The sequence below is a fragment of the Xiphophorus couchianus genome, chromosome 20, assembly GCF_001444195.1.
Source record: "Xiphophorus couchianus chromosome 20, X_couchianus-1.0, whole genome shotgun sequence".
NCBI classification, from domain to species: domain Eukaryota; kingdom Metazoa; phylum Chordata; class Actinopteri; order Cyprinodontiformes; family Poeciliidae; genus Xiphophorus; species Xiphophorus couchianus.
The window spans coordinates 2,444,566-2,463,261 of NC_040247.1; the positions used below are offsets into that span (position 1 = coordinate 2,444,566).

The window sequence follows — 18,696 nt, forward strand, 5'->3', positions numbered from 1 at the left end:
AGTAGCAGTAGTAGTAGTAGTAGTAGCAGTAGTAGTAGCAGAAGTAGTAATAGTAGTAGTAGTAATAGTAGCAGTAGTAGTAGCAGTAGTAGTAATAGTAGTAGCAGTAATAGTAGCAGTAGTAGTAGCAGTAGTAGTAGTAGCAGTAGCAGTAGTAGTAGTAGTAATAGTAGCAGTAGTAGTAGTAGCAGTAGTAGTAGTAGTAGTAGCAGTAGTAGTAGTAGTAATAGTAGGAGTAGTAGTAGCAGTAGTAGTAATAGTAGTAGCAGTAATAGTAGCAGTAGTAGTAGCAGTAGTAGTAGTAGTAGTAGCAGTAGCAGTAGTAGTAGTAGTAATAGTAGCAGTAGTAGCAGTAGTAGTAGTAGTAGCAGTAGTAGTAGCAGTAGTAGTAATAGTAATAGTAGTAATAGTAGCAGTAGTAGTAGCAGTAATAGTAGCAGTAGTAGTAGCAGTAGTAGTAGTAGTAGTAGCAGTAGCAGTAGTAGTAGTAGTAGTAGTAGCAGTAGTAGTAGTAGTAGTAGCAGTAGCAGTAGTAGTAGTAGTAGTAATAGTAGCAGTAGTAGCAGTAGTAGCAGTAGTAATAGTAGCAGTAGTAGCAGTAGCAGTAGTAGTAGTAGTAGTAGTAGTAGTAGCAGTAGTAGTAGTAGTAGTAGCAGTAGCAGTAGTAGTAGTAGTAGTAATAGTAGCAGTAGTAGTAGTAGTAGCAGTAGTAATAGTAGCAGTAGTAGCAGTAGTAGTAGTAGTAGTAGCAGTAGTAGTAGCAGTAGTAGTAATAGTAATAGTAGTAATAGTAGCAGTAGTAGTAGCAGTAATAGTAGCAGTAGTAGTAGCAGTAGTAGTAGTAGTAGTAGCAGTAGCAGTAGTAGTAGTAGTAGTAATAGTAGCAGTAGTAGCAGTAGTAGCAGTAGTAGTAATAGTAGTATTTGTCATTAATCAAAAACACATGGAAACATAAAATCACCAAAACCATTTTATTTAAGAAAGTAAAAACAAAATATTTATACTGACTGATTTATAATCAATTGTTTTTTGGGATCTTACAACTGCAAATAGTAAAACCTTTAACTGGTTTTAAATGGCTTTGGTGAATTAATTTTACTATGAAATTGGCACATTTTATTCTGATTTCACAAATCAAAGAAAAAACATACAAAACGTTTAAACTCAATTGAAAACTGAAAGACTTATTAATTGGAAGGTTTTTCAAACAAAGGTACATAATTCTCTAATTTGTTTCTTCTCTTTTTCATACCATCACGAGTTACAAGCTTTATTTAATGTGTCCCATTTTGTGGACAGCCGTGAACGCATCATCAGACGGAGCGCAGCAGTTGGTCGGTTTCTATTTCAGGGAAACTCCGTTCCTGGCTCATGTTCAATCAGCAGGTCTCGCGTTATTTGAGTATTAACCTGAAAATTAGAAATGATGCATTTTTAAATTTTTTAAATTTCATTTCGTTCTCTCGTGCCTGCAATATTAATATTTAATTTAATATTAATATTAATGATTAATATTATTTAGGCACACTGGCATTAAAAATGCTTTTATTATGAATTAGAGTATTATGTAGGCAACTATTAAATTATTGGTATTAATTTTAAAAAATTTAAAGAAAAAAGAGGAATAAATAGTGTGAATAATTATACAAATCAAAAGTCACAGAACATGATGAAAAAGTCACAGCAGACTCCAATTTAATTTGATTATAAACACTATTATGTCACAAAATTACACATCCTAACTAGAGTCTAGGTTTTTGTTATTTAATTAGACAAAAAGTTGCACAATTAAGCATTTGCAAAGAGAAGACATTTTATGTTTTGGAAATGTATTAATCAGGAATACATATTACAAAGAGAAATCCCTGAGAAACAACACACACAGAAGTACGAAACTGCAGGAAAAACTTTCTTTAGTTCTTGGAAAGCAGAAGGACAGTTCGTGCTATTTCTTATATATTCTTTCATTAAGACTCAAAGTAAAATCAAAACATCCTTAAATAAATTATTTCTAGATTAGCAAGAAATTCTGCAATGCTTTAATTAACATATAATATCCCAGATTATGCAAAACCGTGAAACCAAAAATATATGAGCCATCTTCTGTTTTGATTTAATTCGTCTTGTCTTAAAGGGAAGACGATGTGAGAAAGTCAAGGTTTAATGTTGACGATGCAGCTGGACTTGATGTCTCTGAAGGAACTGCAGCTGAAGTTGACCAGCAGACTTCGCTCTCCGCTCTTGTAGGGAACGAGGACGACTGTAACACGGAATCTGCAGTTTGGCTGCAGATTTGGAAGACTGCAAGCAGCACAAAAGCAATTTTAAAAATAGTTTGAGCAAATATTAGCTAATCATCACTTGCTTTTACTGTTTTCCTCTCAGACTTTATTGTAGTGTAGAAAACCTTCAGTTTAGCAGATTATATTTAATTACAGTTTACATGCCTAAAAACCATCATAAATAACATTCCTGCAATAATTTTGCAGTTCCATCATGCATACTCACTTGGTTATTTCTTCCCCGATCATGAGTCCACTACCAGACAGACTCATAGTGCAATCCATCAAGGTCTCATCGATAGGATTCATGAAAACCATTTCAGCAGTCAGTTCCTGGTTCACCTTGCTTTCCTTAGACACCTGCATCACAAACAGCCTTAATCAGCTAAAGAAAACTAACTCTAAAACAATAAAATGTACTTTTTTTAACCTAAAAAATAGATTAATAACTCAATAAGTTATTAATAAATTGCAAAAAATATATTTTCCTCAAACTTATCAGTCCTGGTGAAAAGACAAAAAGGACAAATGCATTTGAACCAGATCTGATCAGTTTCAAACAAAGTCACTGCACAGTTCCACACTGTAAAAAACAGTGTATCTTCAGCTGTTTACTAATTGCTGCTGGCTAGTCTGAAGGAACTCAGAGGAGGATCTTGAAGGCGGGGCTAGGTCCAACCAGGCGTTTATGACAGCTGACTGGTTGCCATGGAGATCAAAGGATTTCTCAAACATGCATAAAAGAATCAATGCAACACCCCAGGTTTGTTTTTGATGAGGGAATAACATTAAAACACGATGGAAAGTTAAATGATACTGCCCTTTTAATAGGTGGGGAAGAGTTCACTTTTAAAAAGTTAAATTTTTTCTGTACTCACAGTGATGGAGAGTGGGGGGTTTATGAGCACAACTCTGTCTGTTGCCAAGTACACGTTGTCTTTATTCTGTAGGTCAGTGATGACCGCTGATATGCTCATGGTCCGGCGTTGTATCATGTACTTATGGTAGACTGAGAATGGGACCTTAATAGGGACAATTAGATCTAAAACAAACCAAAAAAAACAAGCAAACGTGAGTTCATGATTGTCAGATTTATATTTCAGATCCAAGTTTTCAAAGAAAAAGGAAAAGCGAACAACCTTTCCTCGGCAGCAGCTTCTGCTCTGTGACCTCGGTCTGGATGTTCCCCTCTGGCTGGCCCGTGTATTTCATTGCCTGGACGCTGATGTTGACGGAAAACGTTCTGGTGGCGCTGCTGTCACTGCTCAGAATCAACTTCAGGTTCACATCCTTGCCGTTCTCCGGCTTGGAGACCTGCATTGGGAACCAGAGGAAAGTGAAAATTCACTCTCATCTTCATAACAGTAGACCAGAAGAGACGTCTAACACGCTGGACGAAGCCTACCTCTTCAAATCGGATGAGCAGTTGTGGTTGTGAAGGATCAGGCGGAGGTACGGTGCTCATCGACGACGCTGGACCCGAAACCGTGTCACGAGAACCGGCAGCATCCCGCAACATCGTTGATCCATTTACGATTTTGTCGAGAGCGTATGCAAAGACCTTTCTTTCCTCCACAGTTCCTGTATCGGGTCAGTCAAAGAAGCTGCGTGAATAAACAAGTTTCATCACAGCATTTCAATGCATTAACAGTTTCATGGTCAGTTGATCTGAGTCTGTAAATATCAGGTTTCCTCCAGTGCTGTTTGATTTATTTGTATTATTTTATACAGTAGCATGGATAGTAAAGACAGACTAAACTAAGTTAATAAAACATAAGTAATCTTTAGCAGACAATTATCTATTCAAAATGATAATGGTGTTTGATTGTACATATACACAGAAACACTTCCCTTTATTTAAGTTTTGTTGGTGATATTTTATTTACAAAATTTCCTGTCAACTTTTAATATTTTTTTACAAAACAAAAACATGGTGGAGCAACTGGTGGGCTGCCGTAGCGCCTCTCCCACCAGGCTTAGCGCTTAGCGCATATATATATATATATATATATATATATATATATATATATATATATATATATATATATATATATATATATATATATATATATATATATGCAAGGGCGTAGGTTTGGTCTAAGTTTTGGTGGGACCTTACAACTTACTGACCCCCCCCCTCCCCCCACCGCCCCGCGCGCACCGACCATTTATGACCAGTGGGGGGGGGGCACCACATTGGCTTAATAACCCCTCCCCCCAACCATAACCATAACTTGATGTATGATCAGCAGATCAGTTCAAGAACACTTTACTTTTTCCTTTTCAAAATTCAGCAGCGTAACCTGGTTTGTATTCACACTAGCTTAACTTAATTTAAGACTAACACTTCAAATGCCATATTTACTGAGATAATTTCACAGTATAACTAACACCTGACCTGAGCCCTGAAGCTCCAGCCACCTCTCCATCGTCCTGCTCTGCCCCTTGCTCTGCTGTCTGAGCATCCTATGTGAAAAAGTATTACATAATTAACAGACCTATTCTACCTCACATTCAGTGCTGACCTTACTAAACACCAGACTTTACAACAAATGCGTTGCGTGATAGATATCTAACTTATGGGTCCCCTCACTGTACTTACAGCCGAGGTAGTGAAATAACTTCTAATGTCTGTCGTCCTTTTCTTTTTTGGTGGCGACATGGAGACTCATAATAAATGTCAAACTCAGAAGGAGACGCGTTCACTGTCAGCACCGTGGACCAAGCTTCCAAGCTTATTAAACTAATCAGTGTAGATTTTCGTTTATTTATTTTGTTTTTGTTAAAAAATACATTTTTTTTTTAATTAATATGGCAAAAATTGGTTGGGACTATTTTATATCCCTTGAATATTGGTCATGACATGTCACGACCGTCCATACCCAAACCTACGCCCATATATATATATATATATATATATATATATATATATATATGTGTGTGTGTTTAAGGTTTCTCCAGAAGCCCCCTGCTGTCCATGCAGGTGTGCCCACCTTCTCTGTACTTGTAGGTGTCTGTGATGTCCGTCCTCTTGTACGAGCCAACCGCCTTGGTGGAGATGTACTGTCCAACTGTCTTTGTGTCAGAAAAGATTTTTGTCCTGGATCCATCATTTCTCACCTGGCAAGGCCATCAAAACCCATCATAAGCATCAAGCTTTTCTTTTATTAATGGTATGGTTCAGAGTTTACTCTGTACTGACCAGCCAGGAAACGGAGTCAGCGTTGACCTCGGCGAAGACAAACGGGATGTCGTATTTAAGATTGATTTCTCCGTTCCGGATGGCGGTCACTGAGGCCGGGCCGCAGCAGAACAGACCTGCAGACAAACAGGCAACAAATTATCAAGTTATTTTATTCAAACGTTCACCCCACTTGTTTAAGATGAGTACAAACAACAAGTTGATGAGAATTAAGTCATGTTTGCAGAATGTTTTGTTTTGCAGTGTAGGGAAGGCTTTCCGTACCTTCACTCCTTTCCTGTGGTGTTGGATCCACAACCTGCCAGCCATCATATTTCCCATCTTTTGCCAGGTCTGGTCGTCTCATCCACCCCTCAACCCAGACGTGGAAGTTCCTTAAAAAGAGAGCACAATATTCAGACTCCCAACAAACCTGCTAAAATAAAAACCAACAGACATTGAGAGGTTTTCAGACTCTGTGCGTCTTTAGAGCAGTAAATACTGAGCCTCTCACCAGATACTGTCTGTGGATTCCCTCTCCATCGCTCCGTTATAATTAAAGTAGTTGTCGATGGTCAGATTCTTGTTGGTGTCATGAGCCGACTGGAAGTTGGTGACGACACGGCAGGGAATGCCCAGCAGCCGCATCACTGAAACCGCGCATGAAAAATTCAGGAAAATGCTTTTTTTCCTCCACCTGGTTGATCTTTGTAGTGACTTTATTTTTGATTATTAACGCTGCAATATGTACTTTTCTAAAAAAAAAAAAAAGGTTCTTTTATATATGTGTTGAAACTGTCACCATGTTGTGGCATTATGGTATGAGACAGCTACTCTGAGAAAAATGAGCTCCTCTGCCTTCTCCCAATGCTAACTAGAAACAACCAATCAGATCCTGAAGGCGGGTCTTAGCGCTGTCAATCACAATCCCTTCATTTCTCTTTACTATGCTGCAGCTAGCATAGCCTGTCGAGTTAGCATGGTGGTGAAAAAACAGTTTTTCTGTAATGGGGAGTTATTTATACGCCATCAGCACATTTAGTAGCGAGTACACGAGGTTGACTGACACCTTTAAGCCCCTCCTCCCGGCTCTGATTGGTTGTTTTTGACCGGAAGCTGTGCTTTTCTTCACCGCCTTTGATGTTGCGGTCTCCTTCACAGGAAGTGAAGGAGATCCATCTTTTCACAGATTATCTGTCCCATAACAAACCATGACAACATGGTGACAATATTTAAAAAACATTCTTTATTATAATTATATACTGCAGGTTTAATTGAATATTTTCAGTGAATGGAGAAGCTTACCAGAACACATGACGCCGGCGAACACCCAGCACTGCCCGTATCTGACGGAGCGGTAGTAGGAGTTGTACCACTGCTTCAGGATGGCGTAGCTGCCGCTCCAGTGGGTGGGCGGGAGCCCGCCACTGTAGTCATTTCCCCAGTTTCCCATCACAACGCCGCCGTCATCAGAGCTGTTGACCTGAAGGAAAGTTAATCACGCTTTCACTTCAGCAATGCACATGAATCCAAAGTTTTAGGTTTCTGCTCCGAATGTAAGAAAAAGCTTTCATGGTTAACTGAAACTAACAAAATAACAAAATATGAAATTGAGAAAACATTTTTGTTAATTGAAATAAATGAAAACGGTAATTAATGGGAAAAGATATAACTAACTGTGTGTTTATAAAACTAACTAAAGCATGCTGAGATATAAAATCTTTCATTTTTGTGTCACTAATCTGTTTATTATTCTTTCAAACTTATCTGACATTATTTTTTTTCACCACACAACCAGTTTACGTCAGCTGTCGGCAATTTACGGCGCTCCAAACTGAGAGCCGTAAACCCGCATGCTGACGAAGGGTATGTGGCCTACCATGGCGCTGACCACCCGGCTGACGTAGATGGGGTTGCAGCGAGCAGAAACGTCATCAGCTGGATTAAGCCAGTTTTTGATGTTGCGGTTGAGCATCATCATGCAGATCTTCACCATGCCTTCCTCAAACTGGACAAAAAGACAGAAACGGTAAACTACTGCTCTTAATCTGCGTTTATCCACGGCTGTGTGATAAAATCTAAACACCAGGTGTCAAAACTAAACAGTTTATATTCAAACATCCAAACACAACCATGTCCTTAACATTAATAAGGTGAACTAAAGTTTTCTGAAAATATAATTGAGAATTTGCTCCTGAAAACTTAACACAATAATCCAATAAACATTCTTTTAAAAAATAAACATAATGGCAGTTTAGTCTCATCTTCAAGGAGTTCAGTAACAACCCATTAAGTTTTTATTATGTTTATGAGTTTGGTTTTTGTTTGTACCTGCCCAAAGTCCCAGGACATTGGAGAGATGTAATCTCCGCTTCCTCTGTAGATGATGCCCTGTTCGTTCAGCACATACTCCCGCCTCTCCTCCTCCTTGGGCAGAAACACCCAGTCATCTGCAGAGGCAGTCAAATAATACAGAAACTGGTCAATCAGCTCAAGAAAACACAAAAAACTGTTAGAAGGGATCAGCTTTTAGAGGGGTTATATAGAGTACTTATGAATAGCAAGCAAGTCAACTTGGAAAATCAGGGAGAAATTCTTATGGATGATATTTAGATCTACGTTGAAATTGTTTCATATCTGGACCAGGTCTAAATATTGAAAAGATAATAATTTACTGTCCATATATACAGTATATATACTGTATATATATACAGTATATACAGTATATATATATATATATGTAATGCAATAAATAATGCAATAAATGCTTTTTAAGTGTTATGCAATATTGCTTTTATATTTTCTACAAAATAGAATTAAAAAAAAAATTTTAAATTAAAAATTTCATCATCAATTTTTAATTATGATGATTAAATATGCCATTAATTAAGGTACAAACAAATTTAAACAGTAATTTTTGGGTCAAAATGGTTTCTTTTGTCTATTGAAACACATTCAATACTTAAATTAAACCAAAATAAAATCAGAATTTTTTTGATAATTGTTTATCTTCTCAGGTGAGTGTGTGTTAAATGGGTTAAGTGGCCTGAAAAAGTCTGAGGAACACTGAACTAGAGTTAATTTAGAAACTTCTGGAAAGCTCACTACATCCACTCACACTCAAAAACAAACAGAAAGAAATGAAAAGACAAATAACCCACAAACTCACCAGAACTCCACGGGTTGAAGAGGACAGAAAAGTTTGCCAAAATCTTTTCCTTGTTCTTGAGGCTGGCAGATAGAGTGTATTCGCCGATGGGAGCGTCAGCTGGCGGTGAGATGATCAGAACCAAGACTCCGGTCTCAGGAGAAGAGGTCCGTTGAACCTCTGCCTTCCACACCGCCTTGGCTGAAGCTGAATGCAGCGACCGGCCCGGGACGCCGAAGCGAGACTTCGTCCCCAGATCCTCCGATGGATCATTTCCTGCAAACAGACACAACTGAAGGAGTAAGGCAACAATTCTCTGTATGTGTGTATCAGTTCAGTTTTTTACAATAAATATATGAAACTTTATAAAACATAGATGAATTTATAGGCCCCATACAAATAAAAATTTCTATTAAAAGGGCAGGATGTAACTTTAATGAAAAAAAAAAGTTTTTTACATATTTGTTAAACTGTCTCCATGTTGTGGCAGTTTGCTACGATGAAAAAGATAATCTGTGAAAAGTTTGACCAAAAACAACCAATCAGAGCCGGAAGGCGGGTCTTAATTCTGTCAATCAAGCTCATGTACTCGCTGCTAAATGTGCTAAAAGTGGAGAAACAACTTACCATTACAGGAAAGCTGTTTATCCGTCATCATCTGTGGCTATGCTAACTAGCCTAGCATTCAAACTGAAGCTTGCTGACAGGAAAAGTTGTAGTAGCAGGGAGCAAGAGGAAGAGGCAGAGCAGCGCCATGGCAGATTATGATTGACAGCGCTAAAACCTTCCTCCTGGTTCTGACTGGTTGTTTCCAGTTAGCACTGGGAACACTGGGAGAAGGCAGAGGAGATGGATTTTCTTGCAGATTATGTGTCTCATGCCATACTGTCACAATTTTAACAAATATCTATAAAAATATTTAGCTTTAAATTAATTACACATTCCTGCAACATTAATGATCAATAGAAAGTTTTATGTCTTTGACATTCTCTCACATTTTGTCACAAACTTCAACATGTTTTATTGACATTTTTTTAGATAAACTAACATGGATAAATATCAACGCAAAGGCACTAAAAGGCTTGTATGGCTAAAACTAAAAGGTTTAACTGATGTTTGGATGGAACTGAAAGACATTTTAAATATCAAAAATAGATAAACAAAAGAACAGAGACAACAAATAAAATGAATTATGATGTCTGTAAACAAAACATCCAGTTTTTGGTAGAAAGAGAAAAACAATAAATCATGCAAATGGAAATTATTGAGCTTCTTTTAATCTATCATGTGATTAATTGATTCATTACTTATTGCAACAAGCCTAGATACCAATAATTAATTTAAAGACACCAACCCGTCCCCACAGTCATGATGAGCTGATCAAAGCCGAGGTTGAACGGTTGAGTCAGTTTGAGGGTGAGTTTGAAGGCTTGGCCTCGTCTGACGATCAGCTCAGTCACCGAGATCTCACTGGTGTGATGCTCATTGTTGTTGGTGTTACTGTGGAGGTCCACTGATCTAAAAACTACAAAAACAAGAGCGGACAGACAAAAATAAATAAGAATCGTAACATTAATCAGACAGAACTAGATTTAAACATTCAGAGCAACATAGAGACAGTTACATAGTCGGCCTTCTGTCATTTCCAGGATTAGAGGATTAATGTCTCAGCAAGACATAAAGAAACTCATCCAGACGTTTATCTTTAGTCACATTCTGACTAAAACCAGGAAGATAGAGCACCACCCAGTTCTACATCACCAGTTCTACATCACCAGTTCTACATCACAAAGTTCTATATCACAAAGTTCTACATCACAAAGTTCTACATCACCAGTTCTACATCACCAGTTCTACATCACCCAGTTCTACATCACCAGTTCTACATCACCCAGTTCTATATCACCAGTTCTATATCACCCAGTTCTACATCACCAGTTCTACATCACCCAGTTCTACATCACCAGTTCTACATCACCCAGTTCTACATCACCCAGTTCTACATCACCCAGTTCTACATCACAAAGTTCTATATCACAAAGTACTACATCACAAAGTACTACATCACAAAGTTCTACATCACCCAGTTCTACATCACCCAGTTCTATATCACAAAGTTCTACATCACCAGTTCTACATCACCAGTTCTACATCACCAGTTCTACATCACCAGTTCTACATCACCAGTTCTACATCACCCAGTTCTATATCACCAGTTCTATATCACCCAGTTCTATATCACCAGTTCTATATCACCCAGTTCTACATCACCCAGTTCTACATCACCAGTTCTACATCACCCAGTTCTACATCACCCAGTTCTACATCACAAAGTTCTATATCACAAAGTACTACATCACAAAGTACTACATCACAAAGTTCTACATCACCCAGTTCTACATCACCCAGTTCTACATCACCAGTTCTACATCACCAGTTCTACATCACCGGTTCTACATCACCCAGTTCTACACCACCCAGTTCTACATCACCAGTTCTACATCACCAGTTCTACACCACCCAGTTCTACATCACCAGTTCTACATCACCCAGTTCTACATCACCAGTTCTACACCACCCAGTTCTACATCACCAGTTCTACACCACCCAGTTCTACATCACCAGTTCTACATCACAAAGTTCTATATCACAAAGTTCTACATCACCCAGTTCTACATCACCAGTTCTACACCACCAGTTCTATATCACAAAGTTCTACATCACCAGTTCTACATCACCAGTTCTACATCACCTGTTCTACATCACCAGTTCTACATCATCCAGTTCTACATCACCCAGTTCTATATCACAAAGTTCTATATCACCAGTTCTACATCACCCAGTTCTACATCACCCAGTTCTACATCACAAAGTTCTATATCACAAAATACTACATCACAAAGTACTACATCACAAAGTTCTACATCACCCAGTTCTACATCACCAGTTCTACATCACCAGTTCTACATCACCCAGTTCTACATCACCAGTTCTACATCACCAGTTCTACATCACCGGTTCTACATCACCCAGTTCTACACCACCCAGTTCTACATCACCAGTTCTACATCACCAGTTCTACACCACCCAGTTCTACATCACCAGTTCTACATCACCCAGTTCTACATCACCAGTTCTACACCACCCAGTTCTACATCACCAGTTCTACACCACCCAGTTCTACATCACCAGTTCTACATCACAAAGTTCTATATCACAAAGTTCTACATCACCCAGTTCTACATCACCAGTTCTACACCACCAGTTCTATATCACAAAGTTCTACATCACCAGTTCTACATCACCAGTTCTACATCACCTGTTCTACATCACCAGTTCTACATCATCCAGTTCTACATCACCCAGTTCTATATCACAAAGTTCTATATCACCAGTTCTACATCACCAGTTCTACATCATCCAGTTCTACATCACCCAGTTCTATATCACAAAGTTCTATATCACCAGTTCTACATCAACAGTTCTACATCACCAGTTCTACATCACCCAGTTCTACATCACCCAGTTCTATATCACAAAGTTCTATATCACAAAGTTCTACATCACCAGTTCTACATCACCCAGTTCTACATCACCAGTTCTACATCACCCAGTTCTACATCACAAAGTTCTACATCACCAGTTCTTCATCACCCAGTTCTATATCACAAAGTTCTATATCACAAAGTTCTACATCACCAGTTCTACATCACCCAGTTCTACATCACCAGTTCTACATCACCAGTTCTACATCACCCAGTTCTACATCACAAAGTTCTACATCACCAGTTCTTCATCACCCAGTTCTATATCACAAAGTTCTATATCACAAAGTTCTACATCACCAGTTCTACATCACCAGTTCTACATCACCAGTTCTACACCACCAGTTCTATATCACAAAGTTCTACATCACCAGTTCTACATCACCAGTTCTACATCACCTGTTCTACATCACCAGTTCTATATCACAAAGTTCTATATCACCAGTTCTACATCACCAGTTCTACATCATCCAGTTCTACATCACCCAGTTCTATATCACAAAGTTCTATATCACCAGTTCTACATCACCAGTTCTACATCACCAGTTCTACATCACCCAGTTCTACATCACCCAGTTCTATATCACAAAGTTCTATATCACAAAGTTCTACATCACCAGTTCTACATCACCCAGTTCTACATCACAAAGTTCTACATCACCAGTTCTTCATCACCCAGTTCTATATCACAAAGTTCTATATCACAAAGTTCTACATCACCAGTTCTACATCACCCAGTTCTACATCACAAAGTTCTACATCACCAGTTCTTCATCACCCAGTTCTATATCACAAAGTTCTATATCACAAAGTTCTACATCACCAGTTCTACACCACCAGTTCTATATCACAAAGTTCTACATCACCAGTTCTACATCACCAGTTCTACATCACCTGTTCTACATCACCAGTTCTATATCACAAAGTTCTATATCACCAGTTCTACATCACCAGTTCTACATCATCCAGTTCTACATCACCCAGTTCTATATCACAAAGTTCTATATCACCAGTTCTACATCACCAGTTCTACATCACCAGTTCTATATCACAAAGTTCTATATCACCAGTTCTACATCACCAGTTCTACATCATCCAGTTCTACATCACCCAGTTCTATATCACAAAGTTCTATATCACCAGTTCTACATCACCAGTTCTACATCACCAGTTCTACATCACCCAGTTCTATATCACAAAGTTCTACATCACCAGTTCTACATCACCCAGTTCTACATCACCAGTTCTTCATCACCCAGTTCTATATCACAAAGTTCTATATCACAAAGTTCTACATCATCAGTTCTACAAACGGCTAAAAAGCACTGTCGTCCGTCAAAGCATCAGCGATCTCTCAGGTCTCCACCTGGGACAAACCCTTTCCTTTCATTAATGTTGAGGTGCTTTCGTAATTTGTAATTGTGCAAATCAATTGTGAAGTGATTTGCACCTTAGGGCCACCGTAGGAACAAACTTCTAGAAAACTCCAAAACAGCTGAAACACTGAGCTCCTTTAAATCTAGACCACAAGTGTCAAACTCAAGGCTTGGGGGCCAAATCTGGTCCTCCGGTTTTTCACAGATCTGCAAAATTCACACAAAATTAACAAATCTGCACATTTTTTCTGATTTTGCTGCAAATTTTCTGAAAACTGATCGAAAACATTGAGTTTAAGCGACTGCTGAATCAGCCTTACTTGATGTCAAGTTATAGTCCATGATTGATACGGCGAGTAATAAAAAATCTCATTTAACTTCATACATGAGCGCAAATATTGTAAAAAAAAATTCCTTACAAATATTTCAAAATTGGCATCACAAAATGTGCAATTTTGATACCAATAAAACAGTAAAGCAGTCACAAAATCCTGGAGAAACAGCTAGTTAATGATGTTTGAACAGTTTAATTAATGTATTCTGGCCCTTTAAGATGCTTTTGAACCATAATAAAGTAAACATTGACCAACATATTTGATGCATGTTGATGATTTTGATGATGGCACTTGACATTATATTATGTTTATTGCTTGTTTCATTGTTGGTTACTGTATTATGTTTTTATGTTGCAAAGCACTTTGAACTGCCTTGTTGCTGAAATGTGCTACAAATAAACCAGAGTTTACTTTTATATTTACTTCTTTTGTGATGTCTTAAATTATTTTTTACAGTGTTATAATTTATGTAGTTATGTAAGTTATGTAATCATCAATATGTAGTTAATGCCATTGAGTAATTAACAAGGTCAAAGTGCTTCTTGTGGTTCTAAGCCAGATTGTTCTGTAAACCAATCCGTCCTGTTCAGGGCAGCTGGATGCAGACGGGGAGTGGTGAGTGTTGAACTTTGCTACAAACTATCTGTCAAAAGTCTGCTGACATACTTTGACAGCAGAAACTGGGTGTGTTGGTTGCTTAATTTACTCATCCCAGCCTGTGTGTAAACGGGGCATGCCAAAACAGGAGAGTACAATGAAGAACACCCTTTCCTTAACCTCTGCAGCAACACCCTCAAGAGTTTTGCAAACATTGCAGAAATCCACAAACCTCATGCAAAGAAAGTTGGATAAGGAACTGTGAGTAAATAAATCCAACCACAAAACAGATTGAGCAACATCTGAATGTGGATTTTGCCCCAGAAAAGAACAACAAAGAGAAAGTTTGGGTTAAATGAATCAATAATTGTAATAATAATATTGTGCAACTATGAATGAGTGTGTAACGAAAGTGAGCTACAGGTAAGCATATTAAATGACTGTATTAAGGTTGTGAATTCTGATTCTAATCCTTCTAATTCATTTACTTTTTCTGGCTTTTTTAAAAAGAGCAACACCTACACAGGTTACGATTCTCTGGAGAACTAAATGTTTTTATTTAGTTAGAAAATCCTGGCTAAAATGCAACCAAATAAACATTCAAAAACTGTTGCAGCTGCTGGATGTTGTAAAACAGATTCCCTCAGTAAACGCAGGTAAGAATCTCTTCAGGAGCGTAAACATCCAGGCGTGTGTTAACATGATGCTCAGAGGAAATGTCTACAGCCCAGAAAAGAAACAGCTTCTCTCTAATTATCTGGCAAAGATTATTTTACAAGCAGTTTAAATAATGACAAGTTCACCGTGTGGTCAGGTTGTGTAAGAAAAAAAAAAATCTTTGGAGATTTCAAGTTGATGGCAGGACAGGAAAATATGAAAATTATGAAAATATGTTAAAAACTTTCTCCAAAATCTGCCCGTCTAAGCTGTCCGTTAGAACTTTTAGGGAAATATTCTTCTTTTCCAGAACAGCCTGGATTAGAAATGTTGGACCTTAACAGCAAAATGTTTGGAGAAAACCAAGCACAGCTCACTAAACCACCATCTCAGGTTGTTTATCTGTGGGTTTGGGTTCGTATTTGTCCTGGTCATGTTTGTTTCTCTGTGTTATTTTCTATTTGATTAATTTAAATGAGATTTTTGCTTCAGTTAGTCTTATCTAATTCTCATCCCTGGTCTCATTTGGTTTTCTTTTCACTTGTGTTGAACAGAGTCTGTTACCTTCCAGATCACATGTGTCAAACCCAAGGTCCGGGGGCCAAACATGGCCCGCCGTAGCTTTCTGTGTGGCCCTCAAGGCTCAGATGCTAAATTATATTAATCCATTTCCTGTGATTCTGTGACTGTGGAAATTCATGTAAAATCAACAGATTCCCACATTTCTCCCCGCTAATGCATAACCCTAAGTCTATTGTAAATTTGAACTCCCACCTGTAGGGGGCAGTATTTTGTACTTTTACGACACCGATGCCTGAGCCTTATTTGATGTCAGGTTATTAGTTAGTCTGTGATTGATGTGATGTTAATAAACTCACAATTAATTTAATACATAAATGTAAAAATTGTAAAATTCCTTAAAAATATTTATAAATTAGCGCCACAAAAGTAGTGATTTCATTTGCAAAAAAAAGAAAATCACTAAATCAATCATGACATCCTGGAGTGACTGAATAATGTGAAAAGATGTTTCATTTTATGAAGTGCTTACAAAAAGCAGAGACAGCTATTTATTAATATTTTAACAGTTTGTTAATGGGTTTTATCAATACTTTAAGAACATTCCTGATCTTGATTTGGCCCAAAACGAAAATAAATTTGACACGGCTCTTCTAGATGTCTGGTTTAATTTCTCGTTTGAATTTATTACTGTAGTCCATCCTGTTAATCCAGCTCATGTTTTTCACCTGGCACCTGATTAGTTTCCCCCTCACCTGTCTCACAGTGTATTTAAGTTCAATGCTTTTGTCTGGTGCAGGATTTGTGTGTTTTTACGTCTGTAGTTTGGCGAACACTCATGTTCATGTCAAGTTTAAATAAATCTTTATCGTATCTTCATCGTGCCACATCGCCGTTCACATTTCGGCTTTTCCTTTGTTTGACCTTCACCAGACACTGAGACACTGAACACGGCAGCAGGTTCACTGTTTGAACTGCTCAGTAACTCTGGATAAAATTATTCTCTTTAATCCCAAATAATCACAGCTGAGAGATAGAGTAATAAAAATATTTATCCATTTATAGATTAATAAAATCTGTCCAACGACCATTAGAAACAGCTCCAGGTTATTCCATTAGCAGGTGAATCACTTGTTGGATTAATGTTTCACAATCTGTTTTTATATTCTGCAAATCAACACTGTATCGAATTTGAATTACAACAGAAAAATTAATTTTTGTAAAAGCCACTAAGTTGCGGTTTTATTCTGACAAAGTTGCCTGGAAGTTTAATGTTACACTTCCAAGGTGTGTTCTGTTGTTCTTGGCAGCTGTACATGTGAGAGGCAGAAACACCTGTCTGCCTGAAAGCTGCTCCACATTCATCCGTAAAGCTCATGCAATTAAAGAAAGACACACATTCAGAGTTACTGAAGTGAAGAAGAACAAATAAATAACAATTGTTCACATTCAGACTCCTCTCAGTCTAATAGGCGCCATGCTTAACTATAAACCTCTGCAAAGATAATCATCATGTCCTCTGCTTGGTCTGCTCTGCAATACTTCTGCTTCTCCTACTTATAATCATCTATAATTTTAAAGTTCATTGTTTTTTTAAATCCAGTGACTTCATGTAAAATCTGAAGTATTTTGGATTTTTTAGATGAAATCTGTGTTTCTGCTAAGCTGCCCCAGGGGAACTTTGCTTTTTTATATTAATAAAGAAATCTGGATGGATTTTGTAAACTTGAGTTATTGTTATCGTCGCAATCATCAAACAATCATTTGTTTGATTATTAAAAATAGCTAAATATCACAAAAAAGCAAAATTTCACTTTTCTCATGAGCCAAAATCAAGATACAGAATATATAAGCAACAAAATAAAAGGTGTAGAAAAAACCAAGGATGGGAAATTGCATAGTCAGTTTTGTTACATCACCACTTTTTTGATAAAAATGCAAAAACATTTGTTTTTTTTCTTTGCAATTTCGCAAAGTTGAACTTCAGGAAGAGAATGGAGATAAATGGTGTTTTATTATTTCTTCATAGTCTTGGACAGGATCACACATACTAAAAAAAAAATTGTTTTAAAAATTTCTGATTTATTCACCAAACTTGTCTTAGCAGCCATGATTTAACAAGGAGAGTATTTTGGTGCAGAAAAAGAGAAAAAAAACGAAAATATGTTATTCTTGTAAATGTTGCCATGCAACCAAATCTGACGCACTACAAACTGACCAATCTAAGCTTTAAGAAACTGAAATGGTCTTTTAATGCTGTGAGGACTCCCACATTAAAGCCTGAGATCATAAAGCAATTTCAGTGTCTTAATAGCAGCCATCTTTCTTTTAAATCTTGATCCGTTCTGTCTGGGTGTAGCTGTGTGCTCTTTATATTTTTAAGGATTATGTCCACCTGAGACAAGTTTAAGCATGTTGAATATTTATTGTGCTTTTCAAAAACAGCTTTGTATGGTGGAACTGTAACCAAAAAGGCTCCCAGTTTTAAAATCTCCAACGAAAATATTTATATGCCATAAACTTAAATAAATACTTTTAATCTGGGTTGAAAAGCAAATATTGGAGTTTTCCTACTGCACCTGAGCTGTAGTCAGCAGGCCTGTTGAGACTCATGGCTGCTCCTGTCGCGTTTCTCTTCCTGGGATGATGAGCTGAAAGCAGTCTGGTTGACACCAAGCGTGCACTGCCTGATAACTCTGCAGACGCTGCTTTTAAAGTCCTTGTCACACCCAGCCACATGCCATTTCTTTGAGAAATGGATGGTGCAACCCAGTCATGCATTCCGTGGAAATTATCCCTTTTTTCCAAGTATAACAATTGTATTAAAGATTTACTGCTACCCTAAGTTACCAAATACTATTTTTCTGTACGATTGTGCCCTTCACATGACTCTGACTGGGGTTGACACATTAAGCAATAACAGCAAATATTAAAGAATGAGCTCTAAAGATTTATTACAGCGTTTTTAGTTTGCTGGGTAAAATTGGTTTCTTTGTTCCCGCAGTTTGTCGGATAAAATCCTCGACAAGATGACAACCAGGAAAACAAAGGACACA

General features: G+C 37.6%; 1 protein-coding gene across 1 annotated transcript; it reads right to left on the minus strand.

The window, feature by feature from the left end:
* Nucleotides 1–1,248: 1,248 nt before the first annotated feature.
* LOC114136209 (protein-glutamine gamma-glutamyltransferase E-like) lies at nucleotides 1,249–18,343 on the minus strand. Its single transcript, XM_028004061.1, has 15 exons — nucleotides 18,220–18,343; nucleotides 9,966–10,136; nucleotides 8,633–8,887; nucleotides 7,795–7,913; nucleotides 7,343–7,471; nucleotides 6,769–6,946; nucleotides 5,978–6,113; nucleotides 5,749–5,858; nucleotides 5,485–5,600; nucleotides 5,276–5,402; nucleotides 3,688–3,863; nucleotides 3,422–3,596; nucleotides 3,161–3,324; nucleotides 2,509–2,642; nucleotides 1,249–2,301 (listed from the first exon to the last, which is right to left on the minus strand). Exons 1-15 carry the CDS (start codon nucleotides 18,251–18,253, stop codon nucleotides 2,154–2,156), a joined length of 2,172 nt encoding a protein of 723 aa, XP_027859862.1. The 5' UTR covers nucleotides 18,254–18,343; the 3' UTR covers nucleotides 1,249–2,153.
* Between the last annotated feature and the right edge of the window lie 353 nt (nucleotides 18,344–18,696).